At 35.0% G+C, this 19,000-nt stretch overlaps 1 protein-coding gene across 18 annotated transcripts in view; it reads right to left on the reverse strand.

Moving 5' to 3' along the window:
* Positions 1-19,000, reverse strand: part of LOC107718544 (pleckstrin homology domain-containing family A member 5-like) — a 162,266-nt gene that overhangs the window by 25,065 nt on the left and 118,201 nt on the right. For 12 of the 18 annotated variants that reach the window (XM_016525648.1, XM_016525650.1, XM_016525649.1 and 9 more), the window contains 7 exons: positions 18,041-18,141; positions 14,278-14,393; positions 11,806-12,699; positions 5,604-5,831; positions 4,022-4,244; positions 2,785-2,859; positions 468-587 (listed from right to left, as the gene is read on the reverse strand). In XM_016525648.1, coding sequence (XP_016381134.1) covers positions 468-587; positions 2,785-2,859; positions 4,022-4,244; positions 5,604-5,831; positions 11,806-12,699; positions 14,278-14,393; positions 18,041-18,141 — 1,757 coding nt within the window. Of the gene's footprint in view, positions 1-467; positions 588-2,784; positions 2,860-4,021; positions 4,245-5,599; positions 5,832-11,805; positions 12,700-14,277; positions 14,421-15,567; positions 15,855-18,040; positions 18,142-19,000 lie in introns of those variants that run through there. The other 6 variants (XM_016525658.1, XM_016525657.1, XM_016525655.1 and 3 more) reach the window with 3 other exon arrangements.

Consider the following 19,000-nt stretch of genomic DNA (forward strand, 5'->3'; position numbering starts at 1 on the left):
AAAAAATTATATAAATACTGTTCAGTTTCTTGCACAGACCGATCATTTCGTGTCTTTACACATCAGTGTATCGTCACGAGCCGCAGGGTTTAATTTGGTTTTGTCTGTGTATGTTTTTTTTACTCTCAAAGCCGTGGAGCCCATTGACTGCCATTATATGACTGACTGACTGCAACGGTTTGAGTTAAAAATCTTCGTTTGTGTTCTACTGAAGAAACAAAGTCACCTACATCTTGGATGCCCTGGGGGTAAGCAGATAAACATCAAATTTTCATTTTTGGGTGAACTATCCCTTTAAAACTTATTTCATTAGACATCATCCAATCCACAACAGCATGCGGAAGCAATGGGAAAACTAGCAGACTTGGAAATGAACAGACTGGGTTGTGGGGTGGCCGGGGTTTGACGGGGGAATCTAACAAGCCCTTTACTCTGGGATGCACAGGCTAGCGATCCGCGAGGCTGACCTTTGGGTTGGCGGCATCGAGGTTTAGCTGCATCAGCTGTGCGAGCGTGTGCTCACGGAGGCTGTTGAGCTCGGCCTGCTGCCGCCGGAGTTTGATGAGCAGCAGGGTCAGTTCCTCTGGCTGCAGCGGGCGACAGGAGCAGCGGTTAGTGTGGGCCGTCATGAAGGGGGTTATGGGGGAAATCGGGCCATGTTTGATAAAGAGGATGTGTCGAGTTGAGTTGAGTTCTTCAGACATTGCATGCCTGGTGTGCTGGATAGACTGACATAAACCTGTGATATCTAATCAACATGATTAAGCAGCTAAGATGCACAATCTAGTTTAGTAACCATGAATAACCAGGTTCTGTTGAATTTCTGGTTTGAACTTCAATTTTCTTTTCAAGGATGGAAAATCAAGCACAACAAAATTACTGAAACATTAACTAAAATTAAAATAGAAAAAATATATACTGTATATAAAAACAAAAGCTAATTCAATACTATATAAATACTATAGTAGTATAAATAATATGAATAAGAAAATCTGTAAATAAATAATTGGAAATTATATATACAATACAAACATACATATATAATCAAGCACAACAAAAGTAATAAAACAAATAATTAAAATATAAAACTAAACGTTATAGTTATTTTAAAATAATAATAAATACTACAATAGTATACAAGTAAGTTTAAGTTTAAGTTAAGGTTTAAGTTTAAATTTGCTTTTAAAAATGGAAAATCAAGCACAACAAAATATCTAAAACTTAACATAAAACAAACAAACAAAAAAAATTAATAAATAATATGTAATACTATACTAAATAAATAGTATTACAGAATAAATAATAGGACGTAAAAAAAATCTGTAAACAAATAACTAGAATGTATACGTATATACAAACATATATACTGTATATACATATATAATTAAGTACATAATATAATACATATATAATAAAGCACAACCAATTAATGTTAATTCCAAATATTAATAAATAATATAATAGCATATGAACACTAAAAGGACACTGGTCTAGTGAGTAGAAAATCTGTAAATAAATAAATAAATAAAGAAATTTGTAGTATTAAATATTTCCAGGAAAGACTGACATAAACCTGTAATATCTAATCAACGTGATTAATTAGCTCTACTAGGTTCAGCTAAGTTGCATAAACTAGTCAAATAACCATGAATAACCAGGTTCTTGAGCTAGAAACTATAAGAACAAGCTGGATTTTCCAGAAAGAACAGCTGAATTAAGTTTAAATGTGCTTTTAAGAAAGGAAAATCCCAGGTTTATGCCAACTTATCCTTAAAAACTTGTTCTGCTATCCAATTAAGAGACCTCTGAAGAAAATAACCCTGGGATCGACATTATCTTAGGTTTGTCATTTCATCTTGGGTTATAATAAATCTTCCAAATAAAAGAAGTAATATCATGAAAAAGAAAGATGATAAAAACTCTCCAAGAGGCTTTTACCTAAAACAAAATGTTTAAGGTGCTAAATTGAATTTTTCATTTTCCATTCATTTCACATTATTTCAGTTTACAGCAGCTCCCCAGCGATGATGAGTAAAACACATATGGAGGAGCTCTATTAATATTTCATCAAGTGACCGCAGGCTTTTACATTAAAATGCTCTCTGCCTGAAATCATACTGCAGACGATTTCTGCCAACTGTATTTTGCATTTGTAAAATGAATAACTATAAGCAGAAGCTTAACAGGAAAAAAGCGGCTTTAGACTGCCAAAACCTGAAACGTCAAGTAAGAGAATAATAATTATAGTTTTAAGAAGAGCTTATGGTATTAGCGCTTCTCCTGTCACAATAAACACACACACACGCACACAAACACTCATCTCTCTGTCAGAGGCGTTTAATTCAAGACCTAAAGCTAGAATAACCTTCTCTACTGCAATGTAATACTCCTACTTGAACATTCGAATGTCCGTTTACCTTTAAAATCAACATGAAATGGCATTTGCAACCTATTGTACTTCTAAAACATGCTAGATTTTCCTGTGAAACCATATTTTAACCATAAGACCATCTTTTACCTTTGCAATAACATGCACTCGTGCACGAGTAGACCAGAAGCATGTGTTATGAAAGTAAATATGGTCATTTTTGATTTCATGTTGACTTTAAATGAGCAGCTTCAACCTCAGCATGTAAAATATTCTGCTAATTTGCAAGCCAAAGCCTCAACGAATCCGTGGTGGCTTGCAACTGAAAAATGCAAATAGTTTGAGAGGAAAGCAAAGTTGTGGATGTGTCGTCTTTGCACAGAGGACGTAGTGGGTGGAGGAGAGGGAAAGCGTACCGTTTTGCCTTGCAGAGACTGTGCGGTGATGCTCTGTGCGGGAGGAACAGGCCTGCGCTCGGCAGGATAGGAAAACTGACAGAGAGAGAGGAAAGCAGAGCAATCATCAGGACCGTTCTGGTGGAGAGTGCACTAAACCTAAAGGCTCGGTCATTTAATGTGATCTGGTAATTACACGCTCAGACAAAAAACAACAACTACTGTGTCACCGAAAAACATCTGTGAGCAAGATTCTGATGTAAAAGGCTATAAATGGAAATAAAATGAATATAGATATAAATGCAGGGTTCCCACTTTTTCAGTCATGATTATTGCATTTTTACTATTTATTTAATTTTTACTGTTATTATTACAATTATTATTAGCATTATTGGGAATATCAATATACTGTCCACTAAAATGTATTTTTGTTGACTAAATTATAAGGAAATTTTAGAGTAAAAGGGACTAAAAGTAACGAGTATAAAATTAAATATTGACAAAATATTTAATACATTTAAAGAACATTTTCATCAAAAGACAACTAGGACTAAAACAACAACAACAACAACAACAACAACAAAAAAAGAGTAAAAATTGGTGCAATAATACAGAAATAAGATATATATATCTTGTATACACACATGTACATGAAAAGTCTTGCCAAGGCTGCATTTATTTGATTCATAATACAAAATCAGTATTATTGTGAAATATTACAATCTAAAATAACCGTTTTCTATTTTAATATATTACAAAATGTTATTTATTGCTGTGATGTCAAAGCTGAATTTTCTATATAATTTGATTTTAGTGAATCATTTATTAATTCAAATATATTTATTAACTTGTGTTCATTTATATAATAAGTTAAATCTCTATATTTATAACTCATATATAAAAACATTTATATATTCATTTAAATATGTATAAAAAAATGTAAACATTTTAGTGAAACTGATTTTAGTGAATTATTCTTTAATGTATATATTTAATAATTTCTGTTCATTTATATATTATGTTGTTAATAGATAAATTATACATATTTATTATATAGCTTTATTATACATTAAAATAATTGATATACTATTTATATATTATATTATTTATTAATTTAAATATAAATATATATTTAAAAAATGTAACCTGAAGCTGGTACCACTAACACTAAACCTGTTTTTTTCCAGGCTTGGAAATGCTAATTATTTTAAATTTTCCCAGTTTCTCCATACAGTGGGAACCCTGTGTGACTCTTTACCTTAGAGAGGTGCGGCCGGTGGCGGCGCTCAATCGTCATGTCCCCACGAAACACCGGCGAGGAAACTTCAGAGCGGGAATCCGGGTTGAGGGGCCGATTAGGAGAGAAGGTGTGGTAACCGGCCAGAGATCCGTGGGAAGGAGACGTGGGGATGGACTCGGCGAGCTGGCCCATGGTTTTGGGGCTGGGCAGCGTCCCGTATCCGATCCGGCTGTGCGCCTGCCTCTGCTGCCACTCGTACAGCTGCCACATGGTGTCGTCCCGTATGGAGTGCCGCTTCTCTGCAGTAGGGGGCTGCAGCGCCCGGTCGTACATCGACCCCGCCACGCTGCAGATGCTGTCCGGCCGCAGCATGTTACGCGGGAGCGTCCGGTAGCCCTCGGGATAGCGCGGGACCATCTGCGCACGGTGGCTCGGCATGTTCCTCGGTAACGTTTGGTAGGACGTAATGCTGGAAGACAAAGAAACTGGCGTCACGAACTCCACTTGAAAAATGAGAAAATGAAAGGGTTTAATTTTCATTTGATTAAAAGATAAATTTAAGTTTTATACGTTTGAGCTCAAGAAGAATTAAGACAACACAGAATGTGTGGGAAAAAAATCATTTCATTGGGCCCTATTATCATAAAAGAAATTAATAAACTAAGTTTTTATGAATTCAATTCATAAATCAGACAATTATTTTTAAAAAATACAGAAAAATTAAAACAGAAAATTTGGTACAATTAAAACAGAACTTAAGAAAAAATTTAACATATTTCATAGGGCCCTAAAAATTGAATTTTTGTGAAACTTTTAATAAATTGTTGTTAAATTGTGTATGTTTTATGATTTTAATTGATTAGACATGCTTTTTGATAACTAAAGTTTAATTTAACCACCAAAACAGAGACCAGAAAAATTAAACCATGAAAAACTGGAGTCCAGAAAATGGAATTTGGGAAAAAAATTATAATAAAATAGAATTTGGGAAAAATGTTTGGGGTCAGTAAAATTTTTTTATATTTTTTTGGGGAAAAAAGTCTCACCAAGGCTTCATTATTTGATGCAAAATACAGTAAAAACAGTAATATTGTAAAATGTTATTACAATTTAAATAATTGTTTTCTATGGGAATAGATTTTAAAATGTTATTAATTGCTGTGAATAAATAACATTTGCTGTGTGAATGTGCTAGTGAATTTGATTTTAGTGAATCATATATTAATTAATTTATGTTCATTTAGACATTAAATTATATATTGATGAATTCTATATTAATTTAAATATTATTTATGCTCCTTGGTAACGTTTGGAAGGACGTAATACCTGAAGACAAAGAAATTGGCGTCACAGAAAGGTCAACGATATACAAAACAACTCCACTTGAATAAGAGAGTTTTAAAATACAATCATGCTAATAAGGCTCGGCTTTGACTTTGTGATGATTTCCTGTTGAGCTACAGGCGATAATTAAACACTGACTCATTAGCATATGATAAAAGCTCGTCACAGCACAAAAGCTTTCACCTTTCGCTCCGGCTGATCATTAAACGCCTCTAATTTTTCATCACTCGTCATCTGCCTCCGGCTGTGCGCCTGCCTCTGCTGCCACTCGTACAGCTGCCACATGGTGTCGTCCCGTATGGAGTGCCGCTTCTCTGCAGTAGGGGGCTGCAGCGCCCGGTCGTACATCGACCCCGCCACGCTGCAGATGCTGTCCGGCCGCAGCATGTTACGCGGGAGCGTCCGGTAGCCCTCGGGATAGCGCGGGACCATCTGCGCACGGTGGCTCGGCATGTTCCTCGGTAACGTTTGGTAGGACGTAATGCTGAAAGACAAAGAAACTGGCGTCACGAACTCCACTTGAAAAATGAGAAAATGAAAGGGTTTAATTTTCATTTGATTAAAAGATAAATTTAAGTTTTATACGTTTGAGCTCAAGAAGAATTAAGACAACACAGAATGTGTGGGAAAAAAATCATTTCATTGGGCCCTATTATCATAAAAGAAATTAATAAACTAAGTTTTTATGAATTCAATTCATAAATCAGACAATTATTTTTAAAAAATACAGAAAAATTAAAACAGAAAATTTGGTACAATTAAAACAGAACTTAAGAAAAAATTTAACATATTTCATAGGGCCCTAAAAATTGAATTTTTGTGAAACTTTTAATAAATTGTTGTTAAATTGTGTATGTTTTATGATTTTAATTGATTAGACATGCTTTTTGATAACTAAAGTTTAATTTAACCACCAAAACAGAGACCAGAAAAATTAAACCATGAAAAACTGGAGTCCAGAAAATGGAATTTGGGAAAAAAATTATAATAAAATAGAATTTGGGAAAAATGTTTGGGGTCAGTAAAATTTTTTTATATTTTTTTGGGGAAAAAAGTCTCACCAAGGCTTCATTATTTGATGCAAAATACAGTAAAAACAGTAATATTGTAAAATGTTATTACAATTTAAATAATTGTTTTCTATGGGAATAGATTTTAAAATGTTATTAATTGCTGTGAATAAATAACATTTGCTGTGTGAATGTGCTAGTGAATTTGATTTTAGTGAATCATATATTAATTAATTTATGTTCATTTAGACATTAAATTATATATTGATGAATTCTATATTAATTTAAATATTATTTATGCTCCTTGGTAACGTTTGGAAGGACGTAATACCTGAAGACAAAGAAATTGGCGTCACAGAAAGGTCAACGATATACAAAACAACTCCACTTGAATAAGAGAGTTTTAAAATACAATCATGCTAATAAGGCTCGGCTTTGACTTTGTGATGATTTCCTGTTGAGCTACAGGCGATAATTAAACACTGACTCATTAGCATATGATAAAAGCTCGTCACAGCACAAAAGCTTTCACCTTTCGCTCCGGCTGATCATTAAACGCCTCTAATTTTTCATCACTCGTCATCTGCCGATCGCTCGTAAATAATTACCGCATGCACGCATCAGCAACAGGAAACGCAGGAAAACAGATGGGAAGACGCACGTGTGCCAGGACACTTTCTGAAGACCGTTCTGAGAGTTACGAGCGCTACTCTTTTCCAGGAGCTGGTGAGATCGGCTTGGCACTTTTATAGGCAGCATTGAAAGGTTTGGCATGCGCACCCTTGTACTGACAGAGCAGAAATCAATAAAGAGCTCCGAGCGCCAAAATGCACAAGCACAAAAGTCGTGTCTCTATTTGCTAGGGCTGGGTATCGTTCAAAAATGTTCGATATCGATACCGATACCTTGACTTCGAGGACAGCTGTGCACCCCGTCCGTGTGCAGGCAATTTTTTGAGACCGCGCGGACGGTCCGCGTACAACAACACATGCGCGAGGTGAAAGTTGAGACAGAGCGAAAGTCAAACTGCGCCTGTGTCGAGCTCGTCCGTCTGCACTCATCCGCGGTTGAGTATACTTTGACAGCTGTGCGAACACGGCTGAACGCGAGACGGAATGGAACGCGGAAAGTGAAGTATACCCGGGACTTTATTGGCTCACTGACGCTGATGAGATTAACCCCTTAGGTATCGAAATTTGGTACCGAACGACGAGACGTTTTTCGATACTCGATGGTATCGAGGCAATTCGGTCGGTGCCTAAAAAGTATCGAACTCGATACCCAGCCCTACTATTTGCTGAACACGAGAAGCTCCAAACGATGTTGGCTGGATGCAGAAAACCAGCTCAATTATCTACCACAGTGTAGGGTATTGGCAAACCAAATTTAATCTTATTTTACATTTTAAAGCAGTTCGTTTCGCTCAGCTTATTTAATTGAACACACAACAATCTAGGAGTATTGATATATATAATCACTTTCATTATAATAAAAAAACTGCTAACACTGGAAACGTCCATTGCGCCAGTTGATAAACTTCCTATTTCCATATGATGGCACCTGTGTTGAAAATGAAAATAACTTCTAAATTAAGTCAATATTTAATAGCATAATTATTCAAGTCTGTTTTACCCTAAAATGGCATATAATTTTAGTAACCATAAATAACATTTTAGTTGACAATGTGCAAAATGACAAAACTATGTGAGAAAGGTAAAAAAAAAAAAAAAAAAAAAAAATTAAAAAAAATCTTGTCTGATCTCGGAAGCTAAGCAGGGTCGGGCCTGGTTAGTACTTGGATGGGAGAAAAAAAAAAAAAAAAAAAAAAGTTAAACATATGACAATATTATAAGAAATACTAAAATATATTAAAAATATATTAATTGAAACATGCATTACACAAAATATTTGTATGCTAAATACAACATTGAAAAATGAAATTTTTTTTTACAAACTTTAAAATTAAAATATTTAAATTATGATCAATTTAAAATATTAATTAAAACATGCATGACAAAACATTTATTGAACTAAATGCAACACTGAAAAATAATTTTTTACAAACTTTAAACAATTGATAAATAGAATATTATAATACAAATATAATACTAATATGTATTTAAAAAATATTACTTGAAACATGCATTAAGATTTAATCAACTAAATACACCATTAAAATATTTAGATTATTATATTTAATATTACAATAAAGATTAAGATGAATTATATTTAAAAATATTACGTGAAACCCGCATTAAACAAAAGATTTATTACACTAAATACAACATTCAATACTAATAAATTCTATTTTTCTTCTAAATAAACATTTTAAAACATTGTTAATATTGTGAAGAGTTAAATTTGTCAGTTTAATCAGTATATAATAATTAAAATCATATAATCATCCTTTCGCGTTTGTTATCGATGAAATCCAAAAACCCTGTCAAAAAATCTTTTTAAAGTAATTTCACTGACAAAATTAACTGTGATGCTGCACATCTGCTCAAAGTTTTCTCATCTAAAATAAAATTTGATTACAAACGTGATTGCATTTTTGCTTGGCTTTGCGGCATTTAATTGCATCTTGAACCTTGAGCATTGTTTTCGTAAAACCAAATAGCTTAAAATTCACTTAGCTGCCTTAGAAAATAAATACACCGATTGTGGCATGAGATCACACAATGTGCTGAGAGTTTGGAAAGAAAGTTTTTGATTGGTCAGGACGTGCATATGTAAGAACAACTGTCAAAAACGAGCCTGACAGCAGTCTAAGCAAGAACGGCAATCTGTGCATGAATTGCACAAATATTGATGATAGTTTCTGAAGAGGATGTAGGCAGAGCAGAGGCACGCTTCACCAATGCCTTTTGATAATCAGCATCTTAACATGAACACACGGTGCTCTTCTCTCTCCTCGCTCGCCTTCCTGTTCCTCTTCCTGCACTGACAGCAACTCTGATCCACTTTGAGACAAATTTTCGTGGTGCTTGAGCACAAAGCTCCATGACTTATTCATCAGAGGAGAGGAGGGACGAGACAAGCAAAGCAAACACACGTCCTCCTACTCCACGACTGCACGGCTAAACGGAGGATGGCTCCTGACAGCATATGCTGCTCCCACACAACTGGTCCGGGCCGAGGTAAAAATATCTGTTGGGTCATGATAAAGAGCTCATGCAGGAACACTGCCTGCAGACGCTGGAGTTTGCTGTAGAGCGGATGTGTCAGGGGACTGAGAGTGGGAGAGAAACCGCTGCCTTCTGCTGCTCTCTGGCACTGCTGTCAGAGGCCTGATGCTTCACAAACTCAGACAGACAGAATGATGCATGAATCCAGTCTGTTTGTCTAGTTTGTTTTCTGACAGATAGACAGAGTGTACAAAAATACAACTATATATGCACTCAGAAAGTAGTTTGTAAAGTACATTTTGTGTAGTTTGTAATGCATTTAGTTTGAGAAGCATATATGACTATATTACAAACTACACAATGCACACTTTACAAACTACAAAATCATTTTACAAACTACAAAATATATATGCTAAAAACTACAATAGAATTAGTCAAACAATCCTTCAAACTACACAATACATGCTTTTACAAACTAAAACTATTGAGTAGTTTGTAATGTACGTAGTTTGTAAAGCGTATCTTGTGCAGTTTATAATGTGTTTAGTTTAAGTGAGCATTTTGTAGTTTATAAAATGTATCTTGTGTAATTTACTGTGTCATTTAGAACTTAAGTAGTGTGTAAAGCAGGAATTATTTCATTTGCAATGCGTTTAGTTTATGAAGCATATATTGTGTGGTTGATATTGTGTATAGTTTGTAAAGTTAACTTTTCATGCATACTGTGCAGTTTGTAATGTGTGTAGTTTGCAAAGCATATATTGAGCAGTCGATGTGTTTAGTTTGTAAAGTCTTTTATAGTTTGCATGCATGCAACATTTAAAATATGTATATTTTGCAATGTGTTTGGTTTAAAAAGTGCGTACTGTGTGATTTGTAATGTGTTTAGCTTGACAAGCAGGAATTATAAAGTTTATATTGTGCAGTTAATGTGTAAAGTGAACATTTTGTCAAATGTATTTTGTGTAGTTTGTAGCATTTAAAATGTATAATTTGAAATGTGAAAGTGTGTACTGCGTACTTTGTAACGCAAGTACTTTTAATGTGCAAAATGTAATATATAGTTTGTAAAGTTTACACTGCATAATTTGTAATACAAGTAGTTTTAATGTGTAAAATGTTATATAAAGTCTGTAAAGTGTTTACTGTGTACTTTGTAATGCAAGTAGTTTTCATGTGAAAAACATTATATGTAGTTTGTAAAGTGTGTACTGTGTAATTTGCAATGCAAGTCATTTGTAAAGTAGATAGTTTGTACTGTGTGTAGTGTACAATATGTATTGCGCAGCATGTTGTACATTTAGTTTGTAAAGTTTGCAATTTATAACGTAAAGTCAGGGATTGTAAAGTTTGTAATATTTATTATGCAGTCTACAAAGACGTAGTTTGTAACGCAAGTAGTTTTAATGTGTAAAACTGTATATATATATATATATATATATATATATATATAGTTTGTAAAGTTTGTAAAGTGTGTACTGTGTAATTTATAATGCAAGTAGTTTGTAAAATAGATATTGTGTCGTCTGTACTGTGCATATAATGTAAAATGTGTATTGCGTATCATGTAGTACATTTGGTTTGTAAAGTTTGCAATTTATAACGTAAAGTCAGGGATTGTAAAGTTTGTAATATTTATTATGCAGTCTACAAAGACGTAGTTTGTAACGCAAGTAGTTTTAATGTGTAAAACTGTATATATATATATATATATATATAGTTTGTAAAGTTTGTAAAGTTTGTAAAGTGTATACTGTGTAATTTATAATGCAAGTAGTTTGTAAAATAGATATTGTGTCGTCTGTACTGTGCATATAATGTAAAATGTGTATTGCGTATCATGTAGTACATTTGGTTTGTAAAGTTTGCAATTTATAACGTAAAGTCAGGGATTGCAAAGTTTGTAATATTTATTATGCAGTCTACAAAGTGACATGTAGTTTGTAATGCAAGTAGTTTTAATGTGTAAAACTGTATATATATATATATATATATATAGTTTGTAAAGTTTGTAAAGTGTGTACTGTGTAATTTATAATGCAAGTAGTTTGTAAAATAGATATTGTGTCGTCTGTACTGTGCATATAAAGTAAAATGTGTATTGCGTATCATGTAGTACATTTGGTTTGTAAAGTTTGTAGTTTATAATGTGAAGTTTGTAATATTTATTGTGTAGTCTACAGTCACATACAAGCTAGTCTCTCATGGGATCATCATAACCACACACAAAAAATAGTGAAAAAAAAATAGTGCATTAATGAAATTTTACACACACAAAAACAATAAAACAAGCAATATTAGCTTGAAATGAACCACTCACCTTCTGGTGTCGTCGTCTGGGGCCCGTGTGCGGTGCGTACGGACCCACTGCTCCAGTTGCTGCATTGAGTCGGATCTGCTCAGGGTTCGCTCTGGTTCTGCCGGCTGTGGCGGCACCGTCATCCTCTGGGGCATCGTGTTGCTCATGTCTCCAGGGCTTCTGTCTCCTCCTCGTTCCCCAGAACCGTTGACCTGGGGTGGCTTGTACTGGCCGGATCCCGATGCGCTCTGGAGCTGTCTGGAGGACGAGACGGACGCACTAATGGCCGCCGCTTGGGCCGGCTGGAGTTTGATGCTGTTGATCTTGGTGAGCGGCCGCTCCACAGTGCCCTCTTTCTGGAAGCCGTATTTCTCGGCCTCCCGCAACGGCGGGATGGGTTTCTCCGGGTCTTTCTGCTGCTTATGTCTGTCTCCAAGAGGATACCTTGCATCTTTTTGCGAGATCTTCTCGCCATCTTTGGGCGGAGCGTATTTTTCGCCTTCCCTCTGAAGAGAGTACTTGTCTCCATCTTTGTGTAATGTGTATTTCTGGCCATCCTTCTGCAGCAGGTACTTCTCTCCGTCTTTGTGGACGGCGTATTTCTCTCCGTCTTTCTGCAGGACGTATTTCTCCGCATCCTTCTGCAGCATGCATCGGTCTCCGTCCTTCTGCAGAGCGAGTCTCTGAGCGTCTTTGTGCAGAGCGTAGTTGTCCGCGTCTCTCTGGAGGGTGTATCGCTCTCCGTCTTTCTGCACGCTAACCCTGCCATCTTTCTCTTTCTGCTTTTTCTCCTCCTGGCGGAGCGTCTCACGGTTTCTCTCGTTGTTTTGGATCTCGGGTCGGGTCAGGACTCTGTGATTCAGCATGTTGTTCATCTCCAGAGTGCTGCAGGAGTCAATCTTTACCTTCTCAAGCCTGCAGAAAGAGAAAGAACGAAAAACAAGTGAGTGAGAGAAGAAAAAGAGCATATCAGATTTTTCATATGAAATAAAAACAAGCTATTCAACTGCTTTAATTGTATAATATTTATAGAGCTTTACTACACATACTAAACTACGTCATACTGAGCTCCACTGAAACACTAAATAAAGACAAGCTCTTTTTGACCAAACATTCGTGTCTTCTTTAATAAAAGTCACTTTGATTCTATGAAAAGTGAGCTGCAGTTCATTTTCAATCCCAGCTTGTGATGCTGTTGCTGAAAAGCTATTTTAGTACAAATAAAAAAAACAGCAAGTGTATAAGTCTGGGAGTATTCTTCAGCATCTGTGAATGTGCTAAAAGCTGCAATGAAACAAACACACACACACAGAGTATCTTCTGCACTTAAAAAGCTGTGAAATCTCTACTCGTGAGAGTCTCTCGGGATAGAAGCGGCTCTAGTCGAGAAACTCGACAGCTTTCCTCAAAAAGCAGAGTTATAAAGAGTGCCAAGAGTAAAGAGGAAACGCTGAAGTGACTTGAAGTGGTTTCTACTGAGGCAGCTTAACAAAGACAAGCTAACAACATCTATCTAAATAGAGCCAGATAGAGAAAAAGTAAGTCCACAAAGCCATGGTGCAATGTGTAATGTTTTGGAATTTCATTGTTTCTGATTGGCTCAGTGTGGACCAATCAATGTTTACCATTCATAATGTGTCTTTAAAGACATGTCGTAATGATTGTACTGTGGTTTCTCAAAAAAAAACATTAACATTATTACTGATCATAAAGAACAACTTTATTTTTATCATTGCTTTTAAATTCTTTATATTATTAACAACACTGCTGTTATTTATATTATTAATTAATTGTTTTGTTTTGCTTTTTTGAAACTAATTCTTAACCTGAGAAAACAAATTAAGTAAAATATATTTTTGTAAAAAAAAAACATAACAGTTTACATTACCACTGATTACAAAGGAAAACTTTTTTTTCTTTGTTATCATTGCTTCTAAAATCTTCATATAATTACCTACTTATACTTACTTACATTTTGCTTTTTAATTCTTAACTTGGGAAACAAATAAGTAAATATATATACATTTTTTAAAAATGCATTAACATGTTGACATTACTGATCATAAAGAACAGATTTATTTTTTTCCCTTTAATTTATTACAGCTTTTAAATTATTTATATTATCAACTACTTTTGTTTTGAATTTTAGAAACTGATTCTTGACTTGGGAACAAATTAAGTTAAAAAAAAAAATATTTAAAAACTATTTATTCATATTTTGAAATTATTACTGTTCAGAATTTTTTTTCGTTATTTTACTATTGCTTTTAAATTATTTACATTATCAATATCATTGCTTTTAAATTATTTATATTATTAATTACTTATTTTGTTTTGCATTTTTGCATTACTTCCTAACCTGGGAAATGAAAACACTTTAGTAAACTGCTGTAAATGTCAGTGAAGTGGTACACCAGATGAAGAGGACAAGGGATTTGAGAATTTGTGTGCTCCTTCTGATTGGTTCAGTGTGAACAGAGCACGTTTTCTTACCTTCTGATTGGCTCAGAGTGGACCAATGCCGCGTCCGTCATAACTTTCATCCAGGACTCCATATCTTTGGCTGTGTCAGTGCTGAAATAGTACGTTCGCATGTTTGGATGTGTCGCCTAGTTGTGAGAAACCAACAGAGCAACCTGGGGAAAAACAGCAGACGGTGAATACTAATAGAAACTGCTTTGGGGGTCCTAGCTGGTATCAGCGGCACAAAATGCAATAATGCTCGAGCAGTCTTTCTGAAGTGAGCAGATCTTTGTCAGGAGGATTTGAGTTCACAGACCCCCATCGTTCAGAGCCCCTCAGGAGTTTGTCTGACTGCTCGACTCTGACAGCTTTTGTCTGGATATTACAACAGTTTATATAAGCTTCAAAGAGCGAACACTGAACGCTTTAGAATAGTTAGCAAGAACTCTGTTATAAACCCTAGTGAGATGTTTCAGTCAACATAATCAGCATACAAAATACATTTCTATGAGATACACTCTTAAAGGAACAGTCAATGGGTGCCGTCAGAATGAGAGTCCAAACAGCTGATAAAAACATCACAATAATCCACAAGTAATCCACACCACTCCAGTCCATCAGTTAATGTGTTGTGAAGTGAAAAGCTGCGTGTTTGTAAGAAACAAATTCACCAAGATGTTTTAGCATTAAATCGTCATTTCTGGCCAAAATACGAGTCCATAATCCATAATAACGCTTCCTCCAGTGATAAAGTCCATCTACTGTTGTCTCATACATCAAATATTTCTCACCCACATATTTGTTTACAGCTGTTTTGGCTCGTAAACGGTGCTTGATCTGCACAGATTTATCTCCTGATTCAGACGAGATGATTTTTCACTGGAGGAAACGTTATTATGGATTATGGACTCGTATTTTAGCCGGAAGCAGCGGTTTGAAGTTAAAAACGACTTAATGATGGATTTATTTCTTACAAACACACATCTTTTGGATTCACAACACATTAACTGATGGACTGGAGTGGTGTGGATTACTTGTGGATTATTGTGATATTTTTATCAGCTGTTTGGACTCTCATTCTGATGGCACCCATTCACTGCAGAGGATCCATTGCTGAGCAAGTGAAGCTAAATTTCTCCTAATCTGATGAAGAAACAAACTCATCTACATCTTGGACGGCCTGAGAGTGAGCACATTTTCAGAAAATGTTCATTTCTGGGTGAACTATTCCTTTAAGGTCTAGATAATGAAAAAATGAAGACATTCCTGGTTAATGCGGTGAAGTATGTTAATGCGGCATTGTGCAAACTCGGGACTCACCGTATTAGCGAAGATCCATCCAGTAAACATGTAGATGCTCGAGTTCATGAACCCTCACAGAGGACAAGCAGCACAATTGTAAAATGGAGAATAAGATTGAGAAAAAGCAATGAGTCGACATGAAAATATCTGCACTAATAGGTAAATGACTCCACTGAGATGCAAACTCTCACAGAACTAGACACCAAAATACAGCGTCAGGTGAAAAGTGCCATCCAGCAAAAACTTGCGTCAGGAAACTGCTTTAACTCAAGCTAATGATTGTTCTACTAGTGCCAAACTCGCACCCTTGAGCAGGATGGCAGGATTTTATTTTCAAGACTTGATTAAATTCACAGATGAACACACCGATCCGACCCAAGAGAAAGAGTCTAAATCTGTCGAAACTTTCATTCTCATGTTGATACTAAAAAAAGTTGTGCTGGCCTGAAGTCAGCATAATATTTCTAAAGCTTTTAATGAAAATATTAAGGTTCCTAAAAGTGAAAAGGTTTGTTTTTATAAGCTCTTAGATTAGTAAAATGTTGTAATAAGATTCAATTTGCAACCTTCAATTTTTTAGTTTACTCGCCAGATAGACACACAATAAATATGTGTGTGTGTGTGTATATATATATATAAAGCTTATGCTTGTAAAATGGCACAGCTTTTAAAATATCTGAAAGCACACTCTTAACATTAGTCAATCAAGCATTATATTATGATATTATGATAATCATGCATTATTTAATGATAGAACTTTAGCAATTAGAACTAAAACTTGGTAATCATGTATGAAAGCATATTTGTCATTTTAGCTGAACTTAGGACTGGTGGTGGTGCTTAAGATATTGTTGGTCATGCAGTGTTTCTGTAAAAAAAAAAAAACTACTACTCTACTACTAATAACAATATAAAACGCACTAAGGATTAATGAGCCGCTGGGTTCATGAATATTAATCACGTTGTCTGCGTTCGCGCAAACTGATTTGCTGAAATCAAAAGAGGAATAATAATAAATGAGTGCCAGTCGTTTGCGCATTAGCTCCGCCCTCTACCGGAGAAACCGGCATATCTTCTGCTTATTCTTAAGAGCTGAATAATTCTAAATGAACTGATATTTTTACAGAAAAATACAACAAAGAATATCATTTACATGTAGCACATCGATTCTGTATGGTATGTAAGACTCTCTCACTCGCTCTCTCTCTGTCTTTGCGTGTGTGTGAGAAACACAGCGCTATCAGCAAAGCGACGGCGAGTCGTGTGTCTTCACACTAGAGTTTACGGTGCGTCAAATACAGGTGCGCTGCGCATCCATCGAGATGAACTGAAAGAAAGCACAGATCGCTTAATGGAGAGTGAAACTCTGAAGCGCTCAGTCAGAGTGAAAATATATCTGTGCTAAACTTACACTTAGCCTCTAACACACACTGGCGAGTAAAATCTAAGAATTTATTAGACAATGGCTAATGATAGACATCATTTAGTCGCCCAGAGTGAAGATTTAGTCACATATGTGAGTGATTTACTCTCATTATAGAGGGTTGATTTGGAATCCTAAACAAACAATGAACAACACATTTTTACAGCATTTATTAATCTAGGTTTAGGTTAATTTATAAATACATGTTCAAACGTTTGGGGCCAGAAAGTTTTGTTTTTAAAATAAATTAATACTTTTATTAAGCAAGAATGCATTAAATTGATCAAAAGCGACAGTAAAAACGTTTATAATGTTCCAAAAGATTTATATTTCAAAATAAATGTTCTATTCATCAATGAATCCTAAAAAATAAAATGTATGACAGTTTCCACATAAATATTGGGCAGCACAACTGTTTTCAACATTGATAATAATCATAAATGTTTCTTGAGCAAATCAGCATATTAGAATGATTTCTGAAGATCATGTGACACTGAAGACTGGAGTAATGATGCTGAAAATTCAGCTTTGATCACAGCAATAAATTACATTTTAAAATGTATCTAAATAGAAAACAGCTATTTTGAATTGTAATAATATTTCACATTTTTACTGTATAAGAGACTTTTTAAAATAAAAAAAATCTTACCAACCTCAAACTTGAAAAAGAAGTGCATAATATTGTTCACTGTTAGTTCATGTTTGAATATTAAAAATTTACAATAATATATGTAGAAATAACCTCACATTTTATAATGACTTTTAAAAAAAGTCATTATAAAAAAACTACTTTAAACTACTTTTTTTTTAAAACTACTAGTTTACGTTTAAACTACTTTTTCAAATGGTGGCCAATAAAACAGCATTGCTTCTCCTGATAGAAAAAGAATGTGATGAGAGTATAAAATTGTTAATTTATAACAATAAAGCTAAAAGCAAACATCTATCGACTGCAACTCTGTTTAAATTAAGTGTTTCAACTCTTATTCACCAGTCTATTCACCTGCCCTCTTCCAATCCACATTTACATGTAAAATATGGCCACGTTTGATAGAATGCGTCTCTGACCTTGAAGGCGTATTTCCTGCTTACGTGGTCGTCCACAGACAGCATGGTGATGTGGAAGCTGGGCAGGAGGATACTTCCCAAGATTCCCTCTTCTTTCTCATCTGAAGACACAAAGAGAGAGACGTTGTGAGCATTAGCATATATTAGCCGACTGCCAGGGAACCTGCTAAACTTGCAGCTGAAGCCATGACTGGGTGTTTATTTCGGCAGGGGTTTGGGTAAACAGACAGTCTGGCGGGGCTGATGGGAAAACTGCAGGGTTGTGTGCATCCGAGTGTGTCAATGAGGTCGTGACTGCTCTCGACTGTGAACTCCATCGTTTTGATTGCAGACTGCGACCAATCTGTCAAGAGTTGCTTGCCGACTGAGTCAATTCAGAGTGAAGGCTGTGTTAACCGTTACTATTACCGTAATAATGCCAAAAACAGCACGTTCCCATCATCGGCTTCCATAAGCGTGAGACTTATCACGTTCATTATGCCATTCATTATTTCCAACAATCACATAAAACTTAATTTTATTTTCCAAAAACGCTGTTTAATCATCCACCAGATCGCTTAGAAAATAACAGCACACCTCAAAGACAAATTAAATTGAGACCAATACAGCACAATTATGAGTGATAGTGCTTTTATACAACAGTTCAATAAACAGGAAGTCAATACTGAGCAACCTTTTGTTTGCTCTGCCAACAAAAATAGCTCCAAATGAAGTGAAATGAACAAAAATAACCGTAGCACTGTAATGGTGCTTCTGAATGCATTTCAATGAATGAACAGAATCAGCCGAGTGAATAATTCAACGATTAACTGGTGATAACTATATTCCTGAATGTTCCAATGTTTTTGAAGTCAATGAAATCACTTGTTTAATTCCTGAATGAATTGAATTGGTTGAATGAAAGTTTCAATCATTTACAGATGATATAATATATATTGTTAATGAATAAGTCAGTGTTTA

Source organism: Sinocyclocheilus rhinocerous, unplaced genomic scaffold (assembly GCF_001515625.1).
Source record: "Sinocyclocheilus rhinocerous isolate Xijiao unplaced genomic scaffold, SAMN03320098_v1.1 scaffold423, whole genome shotgun sequence".
NCBI classification, from domain to species: Eukaryota; Metazoa; Chordata; class Actinopteri; order Cypriniformes; family Cyprinidae; genus Sinocyclocheilus; species Sinocyclocheilus rhinocerous.